The 26,192-nt window shown below is 39.9% G+C and overlaps 2 protein-coding genes and 1 long non-coding RNA gene across 18 annotated transcripts; 2 read left to right on the top strand and 1 right to left on the bottom strand.

The window, feature by feature from the left end:
• The first annotated feature begins 37 nt into the window (after positions 1-37).
• Positions 38-3,729, top strand: LOC108653688 (lysophosphatidylserine lipase ABHD12). 7 transcript variants are annotated; one of them, XM_089261686.1, is made up of 6 exons: positions 38-176; positions 344-465; positions 1,051-1,087; positions 1,561-1,897; positions 2,350-2,468; positions 2,549-3,729. In XM_089261686.1, the coding sequence occupies exons 4-6, from the start codon at positions 1,812-1,814 to the stop codon at positions 3,586-3,588; spliced, it is 1,245 nt and encodes a 414-aa protein (XP_089117812.1). In that variant the 5' UTR covers positions 38-176; positions 344-465; positions 1,051-1,087; positions 1,561-1,811; the 3' UTR covers positions 3,589-3,729. The 7 variants fall into 7 exon arrangements, with proteins under 7 accessions (XP_089117812.1, XP_089117813.1, XP_017959884.1 ...); XM_089261687.1 differs by lacking the exon at positions 1,051-1,087; XM_018104395.2 differs by lacking the exon at positions 1,561-1,897.
• Positions 3,730-4,196: 467 nt separating this feature from the next.
• Positions 4,197-25,997, top strand: ena (ENAH actin regulator enabled). 10 transcript variants are annotated; one of them, XM_089261684.1, is made up of 10 exons: positions 4,198-4,804; positions 14,975-15,167; positions 21,712-22,033; positions 22,128-22,360; positions 22,664-22,970; positions 23,227-23,946; positions 24,008-24,166; positions 24,228-24,452; positions 24,518-24,638; positions 24,700-25,997. In XM_089261684.1, exons 2-10 carry the CDS (start codon positions 15,163-15,165, stop codon positions 24,726-24,728), a joined length of 2,121 nt encoding a protein of 706 aa, XP_089117810.1. In that variant the 5' UTR covers positions 4,198-4,804; positions 14,975-15,162; the 3' UTR covers positions 24,729-25,997. The 10 variants fall into 10 exon arrangements, 9 of the variants coding, with proteins under 9 accessions (XP_089117809.1, XP_089117810.1, XP_089117806.1 ...); XR_016197010.1 differs by lacking the exons at positions 4,198-4,804; positions 14,975-15,167 and adding an exon at positions 18,572-19,292 and having other exon boundaries at positions 24,700-24,821; positions 24,860-25,997; XM_089261683.1 differs by lacking the exon at positions 14,975-15,167 and having other exon boundaries at positions 4,197-4,804.
• On the bottom strand, positions 4,230-7,330 carry LOC149091064 (uncharacterized). The gene is made up of 3 exons (XR_016197012.1): positions 7,052-7,330; positions 6,573-6,995; positions 4,230-6,492 (listed from the first exon to the last, which is right to left on the bottom strand). It is a non-coding gene; the product is annotated as an uncharacterized LOC149091064 (long non-coding RNA).
• Positions 25,998-26,192: the final 195 nt, after the last annotated feature.

Genomic DNA, 26,192 nt, shown 5'->3' with positions numbered 1-26,192 from the left:
AAAATATTTGTCCGCATCTGTTAAAGATACATTATCAGCTGTTCTAAAAGCCGGGTGCACACACTGGCAGCCGCTGTTCTTAATAAAAAGAAAAACTAATCCAATAATTCTTAATTACCAAAAATATTTGAACTGTGAAATGCACAAGTGAAGCCACAGAGTCTCCAATTAACGAGGTACTTGGCAATTTATACCGAATTACAAGTTAGTTTAAAAAAGAATGGTTTTTACTGTTAGTTAGCTAGTGACATAAATTATGTAAAATTTTATAAACCGAATAATAAGCACATTGTTCTTGAATAAATCAATGCTAACATAAAAACAAATTTCTCGCAACTTCCAGCTCGAACGCAACAAAAAACTATGCCTTAGACAAGAAATATATGTATGTATGTAAATATTTTGATTGAAACTGATTTGTATACTTTCTACATTCGCCACGTTAACTGCCTGAGAAAGACGCCGGTAAGTGACACAAGCATCAAGAGATCAATTCAATTAGTGTTAATTGAAGCATTAAGCGACAAGTGCAATATTTACCATTCACATTCAATTCAAGTTCAGAAAGAATGCAAACAAAAAAAAGACGGCAGAGCAAATGTTAACAGTTGGCGCACGCGATCAGCTGGCCGGCGGGAGAGAGAGAGTGTGTGTGAGAGTTGGAAAGGGTGTGGAAGAGATCTGGCTCACGCTCAGCTAAAGCTTTTCATTTGTTTTGCTGTTTTGATGCGCCCGCCCAGTCAGTCGCATAAAATCAAACGCGCAGGCCGCAACGGTTTTTTTTTTTCTACTACACCGCAAATTGTTTGTGCATAGTTACAATTATTAATAAGCTACTTAAGCAATAATATTAAATCGGTTTATTATTATGTTAACGCTGCATTTGCTTGTTTTCGTTCTCCAGTCTCTCCACTCTCTACATTCTCCACTCTGCACTTTTCATTCTCCAGTAAACGTTTGCTGATGCCCGTGTTTGTTTGTTGATTTCAAAAAATCGCTAACCTAATGTTTTGTATCTCTTTATTCCTCTTGACGTTCGACTATTTGCAGTTATGCTCTTTGCGCGTAGGCGGCATTTCTTCAAGAGGTGAATTCTAGTGTTTTCTCGAACTAACGCGTAATTAACCATTTAATATTTTAGTCGCTTAGTTAAGGCTGCTAAATCACAATTCATTTAAATTTATAAATCTGTTTATACATACATATGTATTCATTCACATGTTTTATGAGTAATCTGTTGCTGATTGTGGCAAGTCGGTCGGTGGGTCGACGAACACTCGATTCGTTATCTATGTGTCATTATTTATCGATATACGATATATCACATAATAGCTAATGTAGTTAATACCGCCATCCGCCTTATCAGCAGCAGGGTACAAAGTTTGTTCACAGCTCATTTGTCTGTTGTTGTTGTTAGTTTATGTGTTTGCTGTTTTGGGCTTGGGCAATTTCACAGTTGAATGCTTAGATTTTTGGCCTTTGCATGCTTTAATCGACACTATATTTTTATAAGCTAATAATCAAGTAACTTTGTTTATTCTCTTCCCTACGTTCGGCTAGACGCTTAGTACGTTCATAAACGAAACCAAAACAAAAGCAAAAAACCGAAACAATATCCGTGAATCTCACTCGAAATAAAAAAGAAAATCTATTTTGCACAGAAAATAAAAACCAAGCCCATTAATATTAATAACGCTCTCGCTAAAAATTAATCACAGGCTCGAACGCTCAAAAACGATTTACATATAATATCGTTAATCACAAAAAATTTAAATTAGCTGTAATCGAAGGGACAATCGATAAACGTCACAATGTACGAGCTTCATAGTTGTTTAAATTTAGTTTTCTATGCAACGATCATTCCCGGAACGATTCTCATTAGTTGGCTGACTGGGCTGTAAGTATTTATGCTCGATCGAAGAAAAAACAATAATTTGAATTAATACTGATTTCTAATAAAATGTGTATGAAATTTGCCTGCTTTCTGACTGATACTAAAATATATATCTCTTATTATTATCATTTAATTTGGTTTTTCACGTTGTTTTCAACATAAATTTTGCATCGTGGCATAAATATTTAGCATATTGTCAATGGGAATTACCATATTCACTTTGCTCTGCTCCACCTCAGCTGGGCTTCGATAGAAAAAAAAAAATTATTATAAGTTGACAAGCAACAAATTTACATTTTCTACATAAACATGTGAATTTAATTAAATTTCAATTTTGTATGTAGTATTTGCTTTTTGTAGATTATTTATGTTTTTTAGTATCCTATGTAATGTGTCCGTTTAGTTAGTTAATTATTAATAACAACAACAACTACCATCATGCAATCCATTCTCAGAGTCGGTCTGCCCTGCCTGGTGATAGCTTTGCTGGTGTTCTTCCTCTTCTTTGTGCTGTTGCCGTTGGCTTTCCGGACATCGGTGACGCTGCAACGCGGCATTCTGTTCCTCACATTTAGTAAGTGCCGAGCTGAGTAGAAGCTCCTCTATTTAAATAGCTTCAGTTGATCCTAACATTTTCGTCTGCTTCCTTTGTAGTCACCTATCCGAAGGGCCTTGACCTGAGCAAACCGCACAGCATTGGACTTTTTGCCACAAGGAACTTCTACATCACTGTCAAGGATCACGATGAGGACGATGATGGTGTCCGCATTGGCGTCTGGCATGTGCTGCCCAAGAATGTCGTGCATCGATTCCGCAGAGAGCTCCGCGTGGAAGCTGATTTGGAAACGGAAACCAGTAGCCAGCAATTAAAGCCCACTCATGTGAGTCTCGACAGCCATGAGTTGGAACGTCTAGCGCCAGAGCTGCGTGCGGAATTCCCTGTAATTGTGCCGGAGAACGAGCAGCTCTTCTATGAGCGGCTTCTGCGAGTGCCTGGCGCAACTGTGGTGCTCTATCTGCATGGCAATACGGCCACGAGGGGCAGTGGCCATCGCTCCGAGGTGTACAAGCTTTTGAGGCATCTGAATTATCACGTTTTCTCGTTTGACTATCGTGGCTATGCTGACTCGGATCCAGTGCCTCCGTCAGAGGATGGCGTGGTGCGGGATGCTCTGATGGTCTTTGAGTACATTGCCAATTTGACGACGAATCCGATTTTCATCTGGGGCCACTCATTGGGCACGGGCGTGGCCACGCACATGTGCGCCAAACTGGCCCACATGAAGGAGCGTGGACCGCGCGGCGTAATACTGGAGAGTCCGTTCACCAACATTCGTGATGAGATTCGTCTGCATCCGTTCTCGCGGCCGTTTCGCCATTTGCCCTGGTTCGACTATATGATCTCGCAGCCCATGTATGACAACCGACTGCGGTTCGAGTCGGATAAGCATGTTGGCGAGTTTCCTCAGCCAATTATGATTATTCATGCCGAGGATGATGTTGTTGTGCCCTTCCATTTGGGCTACCAACTGTATCGAACTGCACTGGATAAGCGCAGGCGCTCCTGGGGACCAGTGGAATTCCATCGGTTTGAACGGACACATGGATACGGTCACAAGTATTTGTGTCGGGCTCCAGAGCTGCCTGGTCTGGTGGAACAATTTATAGAGAGCTATCGCAATACAATCTACTAGACGAAATGCGCCGCGGAACAAGTCTTAATTTATTTATTAACAATTAACTGAGTATTTTGATTTAGTTTTATACCGCCGCAATGTTACAAAATTAATCGCACGGTTTATACAAATTAAAATAGACATTTCTAGGATACACAAGCAATGGACTTTTAATACATTTAAGTTTGCGCGCTTGACATTAAGTGTCCAATCGATGGAACTTAGATAAAATCTATTGATTTCAGTTGGTTTCGATTGGCTTCAGTGTGTGCACTCTATTTTTTCTAGAATTTATCGAAATCTATCAGATACTAGCAATAACAGAAAAATCAAATTGTCGACGGGGGTGTACTGTTACGGGTCTGTTCAACAACATTATTCTGTTATTTAGAATCGGTCAACAGCTGTTAAATGTTAATATTTATTTTAAACTAATTAAATCTTGACATTTATGTGGCTTTTCACGTCGGTTAAAATAAAATACATCACAACTTTAAGTTTTGAATAACTCACATTTTAATTTCTCGTACACTGATAACAGCATCGGCAACTCACTGTTAAGACCAGAGAATTTTAATAACATTGTAGCTGTTAGACTAACTGCTAAACCAGGGCTGCCCTGGTACATTATTTTTACATCAGATCAAATATGGCGCTGGTGTGTTGTTGTCGCTGTCGCAATTTGGCCAAAATTAATTCGCATTAAACGCGTCGAACGAAACAAAAAAAATAAATAAATAAATAAAATCGTTGTCGCAGGAAGGCGAACAAAAGCAGTATCCATCTGTGCAAAACACATGTAAAGTTCCTTTGAAAGCTGCAACGAAAAAACGGAGTTGCAGTTGAAAACGAAGTAGCCGAAAAAAAATGGTGTCTACTCCTTGAAAAGGAGTTTAGTTGTTCGCTCTTCGTTCATGTTTGTGCGTGTGTGTGTGTTTGTTTGTGTGAGTGCTGTTCCAGTAAAGTGCTGCCGAAAACTAAATAAATTGAATTAAAATAGCGGCTTCCTTCCTGTCTTCACAAAGAAAGTGCGAAAGAAAACGCTGAAGAAACCTGGAAAAGTATAAAATACAGTTTTATCGGCGATTCGGCCGCCGCCGCTCGATTTGAGTGTGTGTGTGTTTGTGTGCGTCATTGCCGCTTACTGCAGCAGCTGAAGGAAAAGGGAGTAGCTGCCAGGCAGCAGACACCAACACCAACGCATTTTCACTCTGGTGTTAAGGAAAATGTTGTGGTAAGTTTCTTTTTGTTTTTGTTATTCCTTTCATTTTCGTTGCTTTGCATTTATTTATAATTGCGTCTGCGGAGATTTAGAGGCGAATCTCCGACTTCGAGTTGGCCCAGTCGGCAGCAGTTGCATTTTCTGCGCATGTTTTTGCCCACGACTTCCGCTTTTTGCTCCCTTTTCAGTGCGGCGGCTGCTGTGGCAGCGGCGTCGCTAGCTGCTGCTGCTGCTGCTGCTTTATTTTTGCTCCCCTTTTAGCCTCTTCTTCTTTTACACAACACGCCCTTTTTCGCATGCCTCTCTGTATATGTATGTGTGCGTGTGTGTGTGTGAATTGGCGAATAATTATGTTTAATGCTTTGCTCGTATGATTAAAATTCGTGTACAAATTTCGCATTTGCGTTTTTGTCTCCCTTTTATCTACCTTTAACAGCTGTCACTGCTGTAGATTCTAAACCAGTTTTTGCATTCATTTAACATAATTGTGTGAGTGTGTGTGTGTGTTTGTGTGTGCCAGCTGTGTCCTGTGCTTGTTTTAATTGTTTTTAATGCATTTCCCCTCGGCTGCTCCAGCGTCTTGACCAGCTCGTTCTCTTCCTCTTCTTTGGTTGTGCTCATTTTGGATGCTTGTTTTTGTGTGTTGCTGGGCGCAGGCTCTCTCTCTCTCTCTCACTCTCTCTCTCACTTGCTCTCTCTCCAACTCCTTTTAAATGTTGCCAAACAAACAAAATCCAGCGTTGCCAATTTAAGAGCGTGTGTGTGAGAGAGGGAGAGAACACGGCGAGAGAGACAGAGAGCGACTGACTGATAAAGAGAGCTCAGCGACGCGGGTGGGGCTATTGATATTTCCACTTCTCTTTCATCTTTATCTTGTTTGTTTGAACTTTAATTTATGCCAGCCAAAGTTGGCTTTGGTTTTTTCTCTCTTTGCAACTATTTAAATGTCAATGCACCGCGGAGGCCCGATCCGGGTTGGCCCCTCTCGCTCCTTTGCCACCCACGAAATGACAGCGCCAAGTTGCATCACTGAACTCGCCACATGACTCACTTTTTTTTTATATTTTTTCTGTTCGTTCCCTGCCAAATGAAGCGGGCCAAAGACCCGCAGCTAACTCACACATACATATTGCTGGACTACAAAAAAAAAAAAAAAAAAACCCAAGCTATAGACAAAACCAGTTCCCAAACAAAAACAATCTAAATCAAAGTACAAATTTTGCTATTAAAGTTAGCAAAGTTGAATTTATTTTGCATTTCAATAGCCCTTGTTTTTGTAACTGTTAATGCCAGTGTTGCATCGTTGCTGTTGTTTGGTGCTCCATGGCTTGCAGTTGCTCTGATTGCCAGTGTTGCATAGCAGCTGCTGCTACTATTTTGATACTATCCCCTTTATTAATAATTCAATTTCAACAGAAATTCAAACTAAACAATATTAGCTTAGTTTTTTTTTACCAAGTGGTGGCAGCAGCTGCAATTGGGGTCGCGCCACCAATAGATAAGATAAGAAATAAAACTGAAATATTTATGTACGTGTGTGTGTGTGTGTGTGTGTGTGTATCATACAAATTTCTTGCTTTTATCAGCCATGCGTCCCCCTTCGGTATCTTTGCTCCCTATTTGCTTACGTAGTTGTGTTTACGTTCCGTTTGCTGCTTGTTCTTCTTCTTCTTCTCTGGATATTTTAACGATGACTAAAACTTTGGGAGAAGAAACACAAAATTCATGAAATCGCTACAAAAATTTCCAAGTATTCAACTATATTCACATTGTGGCTCACCTCCGTCTCTTGTTTATGTTTTGTTTATGCGTTCGCAGCGTCGACGTCGCCGGCGACGACGACGACGGCGACTGCACTGAATCATAAACTTGCTTCGGGCTTCGCAGTGACTAAACTTTAGTGCGTGTCATAGCAGCCAGCTTGTGCTGCAGATCAATGCATTGAACTCGGCCTGCGTCGCGCAAATCTAATTAACATTTCCGCTTTGCTGGCCAGTGCGACCCCTCCTGCTCCTCCTCATCCTACACAGCATCCAATAAAACTACATTCCATTTGGTTTTGTGTGCATCCGTGCTCGTTGACAATGCGGGTAAGCCCACAAAAATATATATGTATGTATATGTATATCGTAGCCTGCTTTTGGTTTATCTGTCTGGGAAATGATGCTGGGTGGTCAGTTGCATCTAGATGCCTGTCGAATGACTTGATTAAAGATCAAGCAGAAAGAAAGCAATTGCATTGCTGTTTTATTTACTTGCAATATATGTATATGGAATATATGTATATATGTATAAGTGTTTTATCAATTTTATGGTGTGCCAAACGCCAGCTGCATAATTCATAGGCCTTCATAAGTCTTGGGCCTGTCTTCATCGCCTTCGCCTTTGCTCATCGGATGCATGGCACGTGTTTTGATTTTCATTACGGCTCACAGCCATATAATCGCTGTGAGCTAAATAATTTCTATATGATTTTATTTATTATTTGGTTTTTGTTAATATGCTTTGTTTAATTGAGCAAAGTAAGGAAATGACTCTGCCTCAAACGGTTTTGATATCAGCTATCGGCATGGAATGCCTGTTACTTGCATATACAATATGTATAAATATTTCGATAGGCTAGCAATACATGTATAGTTGTATATTCCCGTTTAATAGTTGACGAACAAAAGAATAGCTCCGCGGCCATATCAAGCGCAAATTGTGTGGCCTAAAGTATGGAGGAAAAACTGTTTGCCTTATTTAGTGCGCATTAACCGCAGAGGAGGAGATTATGCACTCTGCACATGAATACCGATGAGTCTAGAGAGTCTGACTGCACAGATACATATACATATATGCATATACATACATATATACGTATTTATATATGAGTGTAATATATTCATATGCGTGATAAACATGTACCGCTCATATGGCATAAATTGTAGATACAAATACAAAATATGAACGAACTGAACTGCACAGATAAGCAGAACGTAGAATGAAATTCGCTTAAGTGGCAGCTTTTCAGGCGTTTCGTTCCATTGTCTTGGCTATGCATTGGAGGCCAGCGCAGTGGCTCAAGTACGGGCAAACACACAGACACTATATATATATATATATATATATATGTACACTATATATACATATATCAAGAGAATCATCATTCACAATCCTAAACACTGCAAACTGTGTGCCGTGAAATTTGAGTTCAAATTTGCCGTACACTTAGCGAAATTCTAGCGTAACAATTAAAATTCTTAAATGCCTAGAATTCTAAATAATTGTGTAAATATTTAGAGACTATATGTTGGTACAGTGAAGTCTGTTTGAAGGAATAAATCTGTGGCATTAATTCTTTACATTTTTAGTTACGTTCTCGAGATCTTTGACTATGATTTATATGTATATATTTATATCTTTTTGCCCCACAAATCTTTTGTTCTCAATGAGTTGCACTTAAAGGCCAGCCACAATATTTTACGGCCTAAAAATTTTTACCACAACAAGCAACACACTTTAACGTAGTAGAGAGAACTTGCCCCGCCTTCTGGTTCCTTTTCAGTAAGTTTTCGGTCTAACGCTTGGTAAAGCACAGTTACACACATATATTTATTTATACAGATATACATAGGTGTATTTACGCTTAAGATGTGTCTTTACAATTTGCTGCCAGATTCAGTTTAATTAAATCCAAATATGTGTTATGTTGGCGGCTTATTAAAAATTTCTTTTGTGATATTTAAATTGGTAATTGTTAATGAATTATTTATAAAATATATTATATATTCATTATTGAATAAACATGATCAGATAAATGTTTAAGAGATTAGCTAAAATATATATATAAATAAATTAAAAATATATTAAAACAATTTTTAATAATATTTATATAAATATAAAAAAATATCTGAGATAGAAAATAATAATAAAAAAAAATTTTTAATGGAAGAAAGAAATAAAATAAAATTAAAAAAAATAAAAAAACATTCACTTTTAGCATTGCATTTTGTGCTTCCTCTCGTTCATTTGTCCGCACGGGAAGTGCCGCATGTGCTGATTAAATAGAAATCTGTGGAGTGGGCAGAAATTATAATAAAATTGACCGCGGCTGATATGAAGTCAATAGCTTGCATGATTCACATAGCCCATTCCCCTTGGGTGGGTCCCTTAGTCTCCATTCAAAGTTCTTCGGTTCGCACTGCGCCACAAAGAGGAATTGCAAGCACTTGAAGTGCTTCCGCTCGCTGTAGTTGGAGCTGGGACTGGGTCTGGGGCTGGGACTGGGACTGGGACTGGGGCTGCAGTCTGAATTTTCACAGCCATCCAACGGGTTTCGTTTTGTTTTTACTTGCTAAAAGCTGACGTTGAAGTTTTCATCTTGTTTTGATTGCATACAAATACACGGCTGCAATTTAGCCCCTGACACACACATGCATGCATACACACACACACAAGCACACACACAAGTTACCTACCTGCACTTTTTCTACTTCTGCCGAAGGATGATACCCTGTGATATGACAAGTCTGCATGACTGACTGGCTAGTTCTATTAATATTTGTTGAATTGTTTTTTTCTGACGAAATTTCGACTCATGCGAATCATGATTTATCAATAATTGACTCACAACATAAAGATTCGTGTTTTGTTTTGTTATCAGTTTTTAATAATTCCGTTTCCTCATTATAATTGCGTGTCATAACAGTCAGCTTTCATATAAATGCGAATGCATTTCTGTCTGGCCTGCTAAATCAGTGTGACCCTACTGCAATTGTAATTAATTCACTGACTTAACTTTGGTAATTTATATTAAATAAATAGTTATATTGGCATTTATATTATATTATATATGAAAGGTTTTTCTTTTACACGAACCTTGATATATTACTCGATATTTACAAAAGTTTGCAATCAAATCTTAAGCTTTGGCATAGCTAGCTCTAAACCAGCTCTAAACACATAATCTGGGTCGCTTTGACAGTTAGTTATTCTGGGCTAAATTGATGTTTATCGCTGCTGTCCACTTCTCTGCTTTCCCAGCAGCCGTCTATCACTGAACGAGCTGATTATGTTATGATTGAGATAGTTTTATGTCCGCTTCTTAGTTCAACTCCATGGACAAGCTGAGAGGCGATAGCTAGGCTACGGGAAGTTATGCTTGTTGTTGTTGTTGTTGTCGTTGTTGCCCTATTGTGTCGTGTGTGTAATGTAATAATAGATCTTTTAGGTCTATTGTTGCGCCCTAATTCGTTTTATATTTTGTTATTGAAATATTTGTTTGTATCTGCATTCGTGAGTGAAGACTGTGTATAATTGAGTATCGCATGTCTGGTGTGTGTGTGTGTGTGTGTGTGGAAAGTATTATTCAATAATTATCGAAGAGTTTCGGCTCGAGTTGCCCCCGCTTCATTTAATTGACGCGCTGTCTGTCCGCCAGTGAAGCAAAACACCAACTGCAACATGTTGTACATGTTGTTTAATAATAAATTTGTACACACCCCATACTCACACTCACACACACACACACACACACATTACTCATAGTCTGGCCAAAGATCGAGCACGAAATGGAGCGTGCCAGACAGAATTCATATGCGTGGTTGGCTGATTCCCCGATTCTCTTAAAGGGTCAATTTCAGCTACAGTCGAAAACAGAAACAACAGCAGGCAAAGTTCAAGCTGAGAGTGAAGATGTGATTACAAATTAATTGCTTGTGGATGCAAAGAAGCTAAGAAGCCCCAGTCATGGTAAAATGCAAAAATCTCTTAACGCTTGGCTGACGATGTCAATATTTTGATATGCCTGGGAGTTTTTTTTCCTACAAAAGAGTTTCCGAATGATTCAGCTAAGGGTTTTAGGTCATTTAAGAAGAAGAGCTGGATAGATCAAAGTTACAAATCAGAAAAGATGTAAAGTACATGTCGAGCAGAGCTAAAATATATGTAGGTCATTTACCTAGAAAAATAGGACAGATCGCAGATATAAAGAACTGAAATAATTGATTTGATTAATTGATTTTTTAAAGACTTTCTGAATGATTCAGCTGATATTCAGGACGAATGGGAGTTAAAATAAAGTGAAATACATTCCAAAATTATTGAAATTTATGCGTAATTACAAAAGAATTTGCTTTAAAAGAGGTCAAATGGTACAGAACCTGCAGAAAGCCGATAAATTCGCATTGAATTATTGAAGAAATATAATCATGTTTGTAGGTTTTTTACTCTTGCAGAGAGAGCTCTTGCAATTTTTAATCACGCTGAGCTATTTAAGAGGGGACTGGACCCTTCCGGAAAAGGCTAAATTGCCAGCACGGGCTCAACTAGCGGTTTTGTAGCAGGCAGCTATGGCACTTACAATGCAAATGCCGCAGCAAAGTTAAGAGTTGAAGCCCTGACGGCGACTTTGAAGTTGCGACCCAAATTCAGTCGCAATTCAAATTAAAGCACAATTTTTTTTGGCCAGCTCTTCAAGCCACGGGAGAGAGAGAGAGAGAGAGAGCCCGAGATATTGAGGGACAGACTGAAGCAGCGACAAAGTCAAAGACAAAAGGGTCCGCATGCGCTGGCTTGAATACATATAAAAAGTAAACCCGTTTTGGAATCTAGCCGACCATGGCAACTGCGACACAGTCGCCAGTCTCGCCTTGGCCAAAACGAGTGCTAAAAAGATAAATGGATGGCGGCAACAGACGAGTAAAGCAAATGAGTTAAGCGGGATTGGCTTAGAGGCGATTCATCGTCTGCTCGCAGGCAGGGATTATTATGCTCTCTAGTCAGTGACGTTGATTCAATGTTTGGTTTGAACCTGCTGAATTACAAATCCAACCAAGTCACGCGAACAACCACAACAGCACGAAAATGGGGCGGAAATTTCCATGTGCAATATGTTTTTTTTTTTTTTTTTTCTGTATGCAAACATTTTGTTGTCCTTTGCGAAAGCGTAAAACTGGAACTGAAGTTGAGTTGAGTATGGGGTTAAAGTTCTGACATCATTCTTGTATAAACGCCACGTAGGAGTCATGAAAATTCCTGGAAATGTGCCCTTTCGCCTAAATGACAAGAACGTGTCTAACACCCGGCAGACGACGATGAGTGTTTTATAACCGATTAGAGGCGAGTGTCTGAACAGCCAGAGATGATCCACTTGAGTGCCAGGCTAGAGCTTATAGTCTTATACTAAGCTGGATATGAATTTTGTATAGCTGATTGGAGAGTAATGATGAGTAGTAGGGAGTATGAATGTAGAGATGGGTGTCTTAGGTATACTCAGCTGGGGATGAGTGTGTTAAATCCTCTTATATTCTTAGATCCTATGCTCGGCTAGCTTTGAAAGTTTTATAGCACATTGGAGAGTAGAGAAATACGTAAGATTTGTAGAGTAGAGCTGAGTGCCTTATCCTCTCATATATTCCCAGCTAGAGTCTAGAGTCGTATACTTATTCTTATAGTAATTTATGGCTCATAGCAAAGCAGGTAAAGGCGAGTGGTTTTAAATAGTAATGTAGAGCTGAATGTCTTATACCCGATTAGAGCTAATAGTAATAGCTGAGGAAGTTTAATAGTAGTTGATTAGGCAGTATACATATATGAGTAATTGAGAGATAGTGATTTATATACATATATTTGCTGCGTGACTTTATAGAATTATACCTCATTGCAGAGCAGTGTCTTATACTAGATTAGAGAATAAAGGTAATAATAATTATTGATTTTAGAGCTGTAGAGTAGAGATTATTTTGTTATCCACTTATATTCTCAGTTAGAGTTAAAGTCTTATACTCAACTGGCAATGAATGTCTTATAACTCATTGAAGACCAGAGTTAAAGTAGAGATGAATGTCCTATAATCGAATGGCAATGATTGGTAGAGCATACAGAAGACCTGTTTGTACTCGACTCTCATCGTTTGGAGATCCATTTAAAAATAAATGTCGTATACCCAACTACACATACATAAATCTCCTATGCCCGCCCCGAATGCAGTACAGGGTATTTCGAAATTGTTGACCCCTGCGGTGCATATTCATTGCCTTCAGGTTAAATGCGAAAACAGTCCGCAAGACCATCCGTCCGTCCGTCCGCCCGCTCGTCCGTCCGCCCGTCTGTCTGTCTGTTTGTCATCCACCCAAAAAGGAAGTGCCAAGTGTGAAGTAACTGAACTGAACGGAGTGGGAGTGAATGACAATGGCCGGCTGGCAGGGATGTTTGTGGAAACCCTCTTGAGTGCACATTTCACGAAATTGAACTTTTTAATTGGCCACCGGGCGAGGGGAGGATACCAGGAAGCAGCACATGTGCCCGAGCCGGTCTCACTTAACGAGTCCTTCAATGGCTTTGTGTAAATTGTTTGTTTCGCCAACACAAAGAATTTCTCATTGGGTGAGAATTAATTCGTTCATTCTGACAATTTGGGAATATTTTAGTTGTAGTTTTTAATCTAATTAAAACATAGTGTGGTTAGTTATTTTAAATTAAATATTTGACTAGGTCAAATTAGTCAACAAAAGAATATTGGCTCTCTTTTGACTCGTATTGCCTTGAATTTCTCTACGAAATTCTTAGAGAAAAGTCAAATGATTAATGCAATATTGATAAGAGACTAAACTAAATATTTCAAAGAAATAAATCGTAGTAAAGAAATGATAATAAATGAAAAATAATAAAAATTTAATAGAACTATAATAAAAAATATAATAATTATTAATAAATAATACAAACTAAAAATAAATATGTAAATTATAATAAATAAAAAAATAATAATAGTAAATAAATAATAATAATAAATAAATAATAATAATAAATAAATATATAACAATAAATAAAAACTAATAAAAATTCTATGTTTTTGTTAATAATAATAATAATAGAAAAATGTTAATAAAATAATAATAATAAATAATAAAAATTAACCATAAAAGCAATAATTAGTAAAATATTTTTAAAAACTAAAATTAATAATTAAATAATAATAAATAAATATATAATAATAAATAAAAACTAATAAAAATTCTATGTTATTGTTAATAATAATAATAATAATAGAAAAATATTAATAAAATAATAATAATAAATAATAAAAATTAATCATAATAATAATAATTAGTAAGATATTTTTAAAAACTAAAATTAATTAGTAATTTATAAATAATAAATTTATATGCATTAAATAAAATATATTATATTATAAAATACATTGATAAATATCTATATTATAAAATATAAATGTCTATCAATAAGCAATATAAATATAATACAAATATTTATATGATAAATAATCAATATAATTTATATAAAATTTCTTTTGTTCCCCCCACAAAGAAAAGTTTAATTTAGCTGATTATTTCTGTGAGTCGCACAGTAAAATCTTCTTGAGCGTACTTCATTAAGCGAACGTCTTCATCAAAAGCCCCCGCACCACACTCCAAGTAATGCGTAAATATGCTCTACTTTCGCGTGGGCTATAAAAAAAAGGCGAATGTTTGCCTGTTGCCCGCACAGCTTAACCGAAATGATGAGAGTTCATCAAGTGTCTCCAGTGTAGTTACTTTCGCGGATGTGGTCACAGCGTTGATTATACTGAATGAATTCTACGCCCATAAACAAAACGCACGGCGTACTTACCAAAGGGCCGACCTACGGCTAAAACTATGACGCAAGTGATGCTTCGTGGACAATTAGAGAGAGAGAGGGGGGCGCGCCGAGAGATGGCCCAAAAGTGGGTCAAAAATCTTTCTAAGCAGCGTGACACAAATTTCGCCTAGTTCTTAGTTCTACATTTATTATGTAAATGGGCTTAGCTTTCCGTCCGTCGTCGACTTCATATCACAAAAAATATTGGAAGGGGCCAAAAGAAAGAAAAAGTAAATAGGCCATGAAAGAGAAGCTTCATTGTCTTCTATCAATGGCAATATTTAGTACGAGCTTTTGATATGGGTATATAATTAAAATATATATACATATATGTATAAGTGTGTATATAGTTTGCGATTTCTGTTTTTGTTTTTTTTGCATGGATTCTGATTATCATTTATGCATTCAGCAGCTGTTTTCACTTGCTTGGCTTGGCTTTTGATTCAAGGTCTGCTTTCATTGATTTATCAACAGCTAAATATAGTTGATTAATGTATGTCAACTTGCTCTATGAGTGGTAATTCTAACCGAAACTTTTCTTTCTGCTCTGCACTTCAATTACAGATCTCATTATTATAATTAACCAGCTAACTGTTTGGAGACGGCGCAGCACCTGGGCGGCGTATACCAGGAGAAATTCAACGGAAACATCTCTCCCTGTCTCTGTCGCTCTCCCTTTCTACATACTTCAAAATATCACACAAAACATTTTGCGCCCTTAAGCGACAGCAACAACAACAAACTAAAACGAAATGACGTAAGTTTCAAGTTTAATTTGATATAAATATAACACAAATAAATATACATATATAATCTATTGCATAATGAACATATTGTGATACATGTTACATTGTCGTTGTAATCAAGAGTCGAGTCTAGACTTTTTTCTCTCTCGTTTTTTTTTTCTTTTGATTTGATTGAAGGACATTTCAATTATGACGCTTGACTCTGGCTCTTATTCAAATTGCTTTCGGTTAACTCAATTGCCAATCAATGAGATGCTGCTCAATTGCTGTCTGCACTCGCTCTCGCTTAATTTCGCCAAATGAAGCACCTGTGTAAGACGTCACGTGCCGCCGGGCTAAAAGAAAAAAAATTAAGCCCATTTATAGGTCATCAGCAGAATTTTTTTTTTTTTTGGGTGTAGCCCAGCCCAGCGAATTTTCGCTTGTTTAATGCCCATAATTTGTTTGACGTTTCACTTCAGGCGGGGAGTGGCCGCCCATCCGCTGGCTTCCTGTCACGACGTCCCCAAAGTTTGCTTAGTCAGGGCTTTTGTCGAGCTGACAGGCGGACGGACGGACGGACGGATGGACGACGGACTGACTGTTCGGCTAACTGATTCATAAGCACAAAACGCAGTCAGTTTTTTTGGTGCTAATTTTCTGGGTGTGTCATCATATATATATAAATATAGAGTATTATATATAACACGTTGTTGCCCCATTGTCTCTGAGGGAATTCGCTTTAAAACTGGCCAACTGAATGCTTTGGCCCAGCTCGGTTTTGGCCCAGCTTGCGCAGCTCAATGGGTAACATTTGTCCGGCAACTGCAGCAGACGCGCCGCACCCGGAGCAGCTGTTGCACTTGAATATTCAGCTAGTGAGGTATATGCCCCAAAGTAGGCTATACTCGCTCCACAAACAATTTTTTGGGGTCTACTTTAATAGATTTTAATTGATTTGAAGTGCGCTCTCTGGGAACTTCAACTCTAATTGAAATGCATTAAACTAATATTTTGAGTAATGTTAAAAGGTGAAGAGCTTCGAATGCATTGCTGAATCATATGTATGCCTATGTGAGGCTTATCGAAATCAATATTTGATAACCGTAACTGTGTGTGTGTGTGTGTGTGTGTGTGTTTGAACAGCTTAAATGATTTCATATGGCTGCCTGTGAGTGATCGAGCCAAAATCTGGCTAAAAAATTGCCAAATCATTTAAGCAACGGCATGATCTATAGAGCGTTGTTCTTACAAAGCCATTAAAGCCGCACAATAATCGCTGCTCAAATCAGACAGCATTAAAGGCCAGACGTGCGCTTTATAACGAGCTGTAACAGCAACAATATTCTCAATAGACAAATGCCATGTTAATTGGAAATGTACGCTTAAGAATTGTTGTAGAAAAAATAAAAAAATGAAATAGAAAAAAAAAAGAATTTAAACTGATTCAGTCAGCTCTACAGCTCTCAGTTCAGTTCAGCTAAACATACTTAGACTTACGTTTCTGTAGTTGTATGAATTTTTCATGGCATGCCACCAGCTCTATGTATTGCTGTTCCTCCTGCCCGCTCACTAGAGTGAGTGAGAGAGATAGAGTATAAAACACACTTAATAGACGCAGCGCCGGGGGGAAATATAAATTATTGAGCTCGTTTCTTAAGTAATTATCGCAGCACAGCGGATCGAGTGAGCGACTGACAGAATGGACAATTGAGGCACATGAACTGTGTCCGTCTGTCTGTCTGTCTGTCTGTGTCTGTGAAGGGTTCGGCTGTGTCTACAGCTGAGCCGAGCCGAGCCGAGTCTAAGCTCTGTTTTTAATTGCAACGTCAAGTGGGAAACCGAATAATTCTGTGCGGCTCTGTTCCGTTCCGTTTGGGGCCAGACAGAGCCAGAGACTAAACGCTGTGGGGCTCTTGACTCTCGCGACTCTCGGCTCTTCTGCGTAGCACACATCTCATTATTTTATTGCCTTGAAGTGTAATTATTTAGCTTTTAGCCCAATTCGATGCCGCGCAGCGCACTCAGCGGCGAGTAAAACCGCCTCGATCGCTGATCGGCGGCTCACTTAGGCTGGCTCTCGCTCTCTTTGCACTCTTGATACCCATTGCAAGTGGGGGGAGGGGTTTGTTTGGGTGCTGAATCTGAATGTGAGTGGCAGCAGGAGATGTGATTGATAGTGCATATATATATATACATAAATATACAAATATTTATTTATATTTTTAATTTACTTTTTTTTTATTTATTCTGCTTTGTTTATCTAAAAAAGTTAAATTTAAAGCTACATTTTAAAGCCTACTGAAATAATTTTTGTTTTTATACATTTTTATTAGCGAAATATTTTCTTATTTTTATACAAAGATATAATCAGATATATCTTATTTATATGTGAATTATTATAGTAATACTAATGTAAGAATAATATGAAATAATTATATAAATATATGTAGTAGTATATATTCTTACATTAAATCAACTAAATCAACAACTCGATATCAAACTACAAAATCAATTTAAATTTTATACATTTTTAAAATTTTTTTAGTTTTATCAAGCTATAAAAATTTATTAAAATATTATACATTTTCTATAAAAATTACAGTTTTATACATTTTATAGATTTTTTTATAGTTATATTAAATTACAAAATCAATTAAAATTGTATACATGTTATATATATATATGTATTTTTTTTTTTAGTTATATCAAACTACAAAATCAATTAAAATTTTATACATTTTTAATATTTTTTTTAGTTAAATCAAACTAAAAAAATTAATTAAAATATGAATCTTACATAAAATCAATAAAAATGCTATACATTTTATATATGTATATTTTTTATAGTTATATATATATATATACAAGTCAATTAAAATATTGAACATTTTATAAAAAATCAATAAAAAATTTTATACATTTTTTTAGTTTGATATAATTATAATTATATAAAATTTTAAACATTTTTAATATTGTTTTTAGTTATGTTAAAATACAAATACAAAAGTCAATTAAAATATTATGCATTTCATATAAAATCATTTAGAATTGGTTTAAGTTCATATATAATTTTTATTGTTTTCAATTCAAATTGGTGGACATATAAAAAATATTTTCATAAATTTAGTTAATTGTAAATAGCAACAAATATTTACATATGTTTATAGATATATGAAGTATAGTTGCATTTTAGGGTATCTGTTCGTCGTGCACTTACAACTTTGCACTTTTGTTTGCTGTTACTTCATTGTCTTTGACACACACCGCGCGAGTCAAGCCGAGTCGAGGCCTGTGAGTGGCTCACAAGACTCTGCCTCTACATCTCTCTTGATCTTAGTCTCTCCCTCTCTCTCACTCGCTCTCGCTCTCCCGCTCTTTGGGTCTGTGGGACCAAGTCTCGAGCGAGACTTGTTTGGCGCGTTCAGTCTGAATCGAGGTTCGATTTCGATCAGCCGCAAGTAGCAGTCGCCGCAGCTGCATAGACCGAGAGTGTTTTTTGCTTCGGGCACAGCGGACCTAGACAAACATAAATTCCATTTACTTATTTAGTGCTGTGATCGTGTGACCGAACACTTGTGTGTGGGATCGCTTTTTAGAGTGTCTGTGTATTGTATCACAGTGCGCGCGCGTGTGTGTGTGGCCGCCTCTGCAAATGTTTACTATTAGCTAATGGCCATGAAGAAACTCTATGCCAAAACCTCGTTCAGCAGCAGCAAGAAGTCCAATGGAAGCGTTGTCGCCTCCGGTCCCATTCTGGCCTATCATCAGCCCGCCAATGCGATGCTCGCCATGTGCGAGTTCCAGGCCAATCAGGAACTGCAGGAGCAGCAGCAGCATCAGCAGTCCGACTCTCAGCTGCTGATGATCAAGCGCTCCCAGAGTCTGTGCAGCAAGGCAGCGCCCAAGGGTCGCTCCCTGCCGGGTACTATGGGCGAATACTACAGCATTGAGGAGCTGCAGGAGTTGGATTTGCTCGACTATCGCCATCCCATGTACCATCATTACCAGCATCAACAGCAGCAGCGCAATGCCACCGCCTATCATGAGCATGAGCAGCTGGTGCTGCAGCTGCCCTTGGCGCATGCCACGCCCACGAGCAACGGCATCTATGAGGCGCCCACCTGGACACAATCGCTACTCAATGACCAGTCCTTGTACGTAACATCCAAGGGCGTAGGTAGCCAACATGTCGATGCTTCATTATCAACAACAAACACATTCACAACAACAACAACCACATCCACATCATCATCTCCATCAACATCATCATCATCATGCACAACAGCCACCAGTTCTGCCTCAACTCTGGTCTCTAGTCCAGCCTCTACCCAATCCACTCTGCCTCTGTCCACATCCAGCGCTATATTTTCCACTCTGCGCAAATGCGTTCCTCTGCCCCAGTCACAGTCACAGTCACAGTCACAATCCCAGTCACAGTCACCGCCGTCGTCCCAGCTTCCGTTCTCTTCCAATTCTGGTTCCACTTCCACTTCCACTTGTTCCACTGTTCCGCCTAGACTCACCAGTTCCCTGTCCTTCTCACTTGGAGCGCCAGCCACGACAGCAGCAGCGGCAGCAACAGCTACGAGTCAGCATCTCTATAGCAATATACATCATTTCATTCTACTGCAACAACATAGACATAAAACACAACAGCAACAGCATCTACAACAACAACAACAACAACACATACAACGCATCCCTCAACGTCGTCATAACTCGGTCAAAGATAAACCAAGTTTAACGTATGTTTATCGTTTCCCTGATTTTTCCCCCCAGTTTTTCCTTTACCATTAAGTATTATTCCACTCTGGGACAAAGTACTGGAGCTAAAGATCACCTAGGTTTTCCTTTATTATACATTTTTCCACTCCAATGTAGAGTCGTCTTCATCTGAGAGATCTTGAAGCATGATTTTTGCTGCTCCCAGGTTCTCTCGATTCAGAAACCTTCAGGAAATAATTGACCTATTTTTCTGGTTATCCCACCCCAGTTCCTTGTTTATTATAAACCTTTATTCCACTCCACTCTCGATCTGCAACGTCCTTGAGCTAAAGGTCACAGATCTTGAAGCGTGATTGAATGCAAATTTCTCAATATAAAACCCTCGGGAAATAATTGACCTACGGCAGGCAGGGTCAGTTCTCCATATCCTGTTCACAGCCTCGATTCGTCTGTTTAGCGAGATTACCTCTGCCCTAAATCGAATTGAAATTGGAATTGCGCCGGCAGGGCGCAGGGTTTTTCCAAGTCAATGTGCGCCCCTCAAGCTGTGGCTAATTTAACGCCAATTAGAAACTGAAAAAAAATAAAAGAAAATTGAGTGCTTTGTGTGTGTTCGTGTTGGAAATGTGCGCATTCAACTTAACGCACGAATTCATCCACAACACGAGCGAAATGAAAACACCCAGCACAAATTTCACCTGCATTCGGTGTAATGAAGTCTCTGTGGATACAAGCGACCCATATGGAATGATGGAATGCAATTTGCATTACAACTCATTAGCTGGCCACATGCTTAAACGTGACTGAGGGAGGGGGTGGTAGTCGAAGAGAGAGTGAGAGAGAGAGAGGGCGAGAAGTAGAGTGAGACTTGTGCCCGCTTAATTTAAGTAGAGTATGATTAATCCACATAGACGGCCACGTCGTCGTCGTCGTCGTCGTCGTCTCCTTCGTACTTAACAAATTACACGTATCTCATAGATAAACTTCACTTTCGTTCCACGAAACACATTACATTGCCAGAGCCTGGTCAGGTTATATAAGTCGAGGCACACAGCTGTGTGTCTGCCCGCTGCCCGCTGTCCCGCTGTCCCGCTGTCCCGCTCTCCTTCACGCTGATGTCGGTCTCCATTTAAGTGCAAAACTAGTCAAGTTTTAAGCCAGATCGAGCCGAGAATTCAGCGCTTTGTCCGTCTGGCCAACAGAAAAAGCAAAAAAAAAAAAAAACGGCAAACAAACCGCGAGCACAACTCGTTTTGCGGCTGCTGTTGTTGGCTTTGGCTTCAGCTCTAGCTTCAGCTTTAGCTTTGGCGTTGGCTTTGGCTGTCATTAAGTCTTGGCCAGTTCTGGTCAGCAAGATTTTTCTATTGCAGTCGGTGTCTGCTTTGCCGCTGCCCTTTAATTGTCATCATAGAAAAAATATGTTAAAGGTTGCATAAAAGATCATTAGAATTATTTAATCGGCGGCGACAATGACAACTGCATGACAGGTGTGCGCTTTGCTTGTTTTTTTTTTCTTCTCAGTCGGCTGCACGATATATTCTACGCAATGCGTTTCCTGTCCAGTTCCCAGCCTGGAGAGAGAGAGAGATCACTGCACTCGAGGTGAATCGTGTGAAACAGTGTGTGAAAGCCGAGATCGAGACCGAGACCGAGACGGCGGAGTGGGAGATGGAGAATAGGAAAACATAGCTGTGGTTGGGGGGGAAATCAAGTCGCGTCGCTTTGTACAAAAAGCGCATCTAATGCTTTTCTGATGAATCATTAAGTCAGCTCAGAATCTTGATAGGTTTTCCAGGTTGTTGTAAACGCTCGCTGATCAATTACGAATTTCATCTAAATTCCTTGCAGTGAGCAAAGCATTATTGGCGCACGCGCCTCTGTGATGGTGTACGATGACAACCAGAAGAAGTGGGTGCCATCGGGCAGCTCGTCGGGCCTGAGCAAGGTGCAGATCTATCATCATCAGCAGAACAACACATTCCGTGTGGTCGGACGCAAGCTGCAGGACCATGAGGTGGTCATCAACTGTTCCATATTGAAGGGTCTCAAATACAATCAGGCTACGGCCACGTTCCATCAATGGCGCGACTCCAAATTTGTATACGGTCTCAACTTTTCCAGCCAGAGCGATGCGGAGAATTTTGCGCGTGCCATGATGCATGCCCTAGAGGTAAGTGTTGGATGAATATCGAATATACGACTATGATTAACTCTCTCTCTCTCTCTCTCTCTCCCTCTCTGTCTTCTCCTCCTTCTGCGTTCAGGTTCTGAGCGGTCGCGTGATCAATAATCCTGCCGGCCAGCCCACAAATGGCAATGGCTATGAGGAAGATATGGGCTATCGTACAATGACCAGCGAGGATGCGGCCATATTGCGGCAAAATAATGGGATTGGCGGTCACATAACGCCCTCGGCACAGACGCCCACCTCGCAGACAAATCAAAATAATATACCACAGAGTCCACCAACGCCGCAGGGACATCATCGCACTAGCAGGTGGGTCATGCACGATCGAATGCAGCCACAGTTGAGGCATCATCAATGCAGTTAGTCGACATATGAATTTTGATTTCGTTCATTTCTCTTCTCTCTTTCACACACACACACATGTATATGTATATCTTCTATAACTGTAACATGCACATCGTTCTGTTTGTTGTCGTCGTACTCGATGCTTGACACTTGATACACGTTGTATGACATTTAATCTCTAATACACACACACACACACACGTACACTCTCACAAATTCTCATCGAACTTACGTCGTATCACATCACAAATTGCTCAAAAACTAAAGGAATTCCCTCAGCGCACCACCGGCACCACAGCCGCAGCAACAACAACAACAACAGCAACAACCAGGCTCACACTACGGACCCACTGGAAACGGGCCAACGTCCAATGGCCTGCCACAGCAGCAGGGTAATCCACAAATGCAGATACCGCCAGCACCCGGTCAGACACAACAACAACAACAACAGCAACAACAGCAGCAACAACAACAGCCATACCAACAACAGCAGCCCGTCTACACAACTGCGCAGCAGCAACAGCAACAACAGCAGCAACAACAGATGGTCCAAGCGGGCTATGCGCCCCCACAGGTAGGTCTGCCTGACTCCCAGAGCCAGTGACTCGTGTTCCTCCACTTATGGCGCTACGTTTACCTACCTATTTCTGTTTCATTTCATTCCAAACATTCGTACGTCCGCAATTGGCTTCAAATGCTCCCAAATAAAAATATACAAATATATTTACATATATATATATATATATAAAACGAACCCAAACCACCAACACATGACCACCACCACCACCACAACCACCATCGCCACCACCGCTACAACCACCATCCGCCAGCAGTACCAGCAGCCCCACTATGTGCTCTCAAACTCTAATCCCAATCTCAATCTACATCAATACCCGACACAGCCACAGCCGCCGATGCCCATGCCGCCGGTGCATCAGAATGGAGGCGGACCCATATACGGGGCTGCCACACAGCCGGCCCACATACCCAGCTCGGCCAGCTCCAACAGCGTTGTCTACTCCAGTCAGCAGCAGTTGATGGCCCCACAGGCACCGCAGCCGCCTGGCATGCCCGCGTCCGGCTATGTGCAGCTGAATGGCCAGCAGGGGCAGCAGCAGCAGCAGCAGCAGGAGAATCCGTATGGGCAAGTGCCGATGGCACCGCCCATGATGCAGCAGCAGCAGCAGCCGGGCGGTGGTGTGCCCATGCCGCCGCCACTGAATCGCATGAGCAGCACTGGTACAGGAGGAGCAGGGGCTGCGCCGGCGCCACCACCACCGCCACCCACATTCGGTGGTGCACCGCCAGCGCCGCCACAAATGTTTAATGGAGCCCCAGCGCCGCCGCAGCCACCCGCGCCGCCAGCACCACCGGCCATGGGTGGACCGCCAGGCGCACCGGGTGCACAAGGTGGTCCTGGCGCACCACCACCGCCGCCGCCGCCTCCAGGCTTGGGTGCCGGCGGTGCAGGCAAGAAAGATGATCCGCAGGCTGATCTAATGGGCTCGCTGGCCTCCCAGCTGCAGCAGTTCAAGCTCAAGAAGAACAAGGTAAGAGATCCTAGTGGAAGCTAAGGCTAAGTTCATCTAATTGAGCAACTCTCCATTGCAGTCCACCACATCGGCTCCAGAGAACAGCGGCAGCAGCACCTCCAGCGCCGGCAGCGGCAATTATGGCACCATTGGACGTAGCTCCAATGGCATGGCCTCCATGATGGACGAGATGGCCAAGACGCTGGCCAGGCGTCGCGCGCAGGCCGAGAAGAAGGAGGTGAGTGCGAAATACACACTTGAATTATTTCAATTGACATTTGACGCTTCTCTCCATGCAGCCTGACCCGGAGCCGGAAGTTAAGCAGCGGCCGTGGGAAAAGTCAAATACGCTGCCCCACAAGCTGAGCAGCGGCGGGGGCGGCGGCAGCAGCAGCAGCACCACATCAACCACATCCAATGCCCAATGCGGCGCCAATGGCAACAATACATCGAACAGTGGCGGCGAATCGCCCCGTCCCATGCGCAAGCGTTTCGGCAGTGCCAGCGAGGAGACCATACTCAAGGTGAGTTCGCATTTGTTTACTTTGGTGAGAAACTTAAGATCTAATCCGATTGCCGCTTTGCATAGCAGGTCAATGGCGATGGTCTGTCGCTGGCACTGTCCAACAGCGATCTGGACGCCCTGAAAGCGGAGATAGTGCGCGAGATGCGGCTGGAGATACAGAAAGTGAAAAACGAAATCATAGATGGTAAGCACACTCAATTCTCAGCTAGGATTGCTTGGATAAATCATCTGCTCTTCGCTTGCAGCTATCAAATCGGAGTTCAATCGTAGATAGATCAATAAAATCGACTTAGCCTCGAGGCAGCCTCTTATAATACTGTCTACTGCCGACATCATCATGAACACGATCAACAGCAGCAACTAGAAGAAGAAGAAGAAGAAGAAGAAGATACACTGTCCTGCAAGTGAGCTCGCCCCATGCATTGGGGCAGGCGGCAGGGCGTGTCTCTGGCAGAAAACTAGAACACGAATCACGAACTGAGTTATATATTGCATGTAAACAGAAATCGCGTCAAATATTTAAATGTGTAATTTTTAAATATTTTAATTGTATTTAATTCAAATATTCTAATAGTGCCCAACGTAATGGGCATATATACAAGCATATACATATATACAAATTTATATATATATCTACATAGATATATAGACTTAACTATATATATATACATATATGTATAACTATATATATCTCTATATATATATGCATATACAAGTATGCAATTATGATGTATCAGCTTTTTACAAAAAGGAAGTTTAGTCAAAAAAAAAAAAACAAAAAAGAAAAACAATTAATTGTAATTCTAATTGATTTTTAAGTTATGCAAACTGTAAACAAATTTTGTGCGATGCAACAAATTGTAGTATGTAAATTTACAAACTGTACAATATTTTTACATAAGGATAAACAATTTCAAAATGTGAACAACAGCAACAAACAACAACAACAAAAACAACAAGAAAATGCAATGTATACTTTTGCTCTGTGTTTAACCTTTCGTCTCCCCGTCCTTAAACCCTATCCCAACTGGCCTCTGAGCACTTATTTCAAATGCATTTCGTTTTCGCTTTTCTAAAATACCAAATACAAAAAAAATACAAAAATCAAAATCTCGTAAATATTAACATATAAACATAAGCCAAAAATAAACCCACAAAGGAAAAAAAATACAAAAAAAGAAATGAAAAGAAAACAATTTTAACAAGCATCTATCTATTCTACATATACGTATACCAATACAGACACAGACACACACACACACACACACACACATACACATACACATGCATACATGTTTAGATACACGCATTGTAAGCAGTATAGTATTAAAGAATGAAAAAATGAAGCAAGACGAATGCAAATTTAGAAGAGTCACAATTCCATGGATGCGCTCCATAAGGAAATCAAATTAATCAAAACTATGGATACAGTCGTTGCATTTGAGAGCTCTACACAACATTTCCCCAGTCGACAAACTGACGAAAAAAAAAAAAACAAACACATTTTCCTAAGTAACGATCTCATAAAAAGAAAAAAACACAAGCAAATTTGTGTGTAAATCAAACTTAAAAATCAGAAATTTACTCAAAACAAAAACAACAAGCAAAAAGTCTTCAAAAACATTTCAAAGCGGAATTGAGTGTGGGTGTTCAGCATTAGCGTTATATACATACATAAACAATACTTACAATAAATACAACTAGATAAAACACAGATATTGATAATCTATCTATCTAT

Source organism: Drosophila navojoa, chromosome 5, assembly GCF_054131105.1.
Source record: "Drosophila navojoa isolate 15081-1374.11 chromosome 5, UAZ_NAV_1.0, whole genome shotgun sequence".
Lineage (NCBI taxonomy): Eukaryota > Metazoa > Arthropoda > Insecta > Diptera > Drosophilidae > Drosophila > Drosophila navojoa.
The sequence above is the reverse complement of the archived record's forward strand: the minus strand, read 5'-3'. Positions and strand labels throughout refer to the sequence as shown.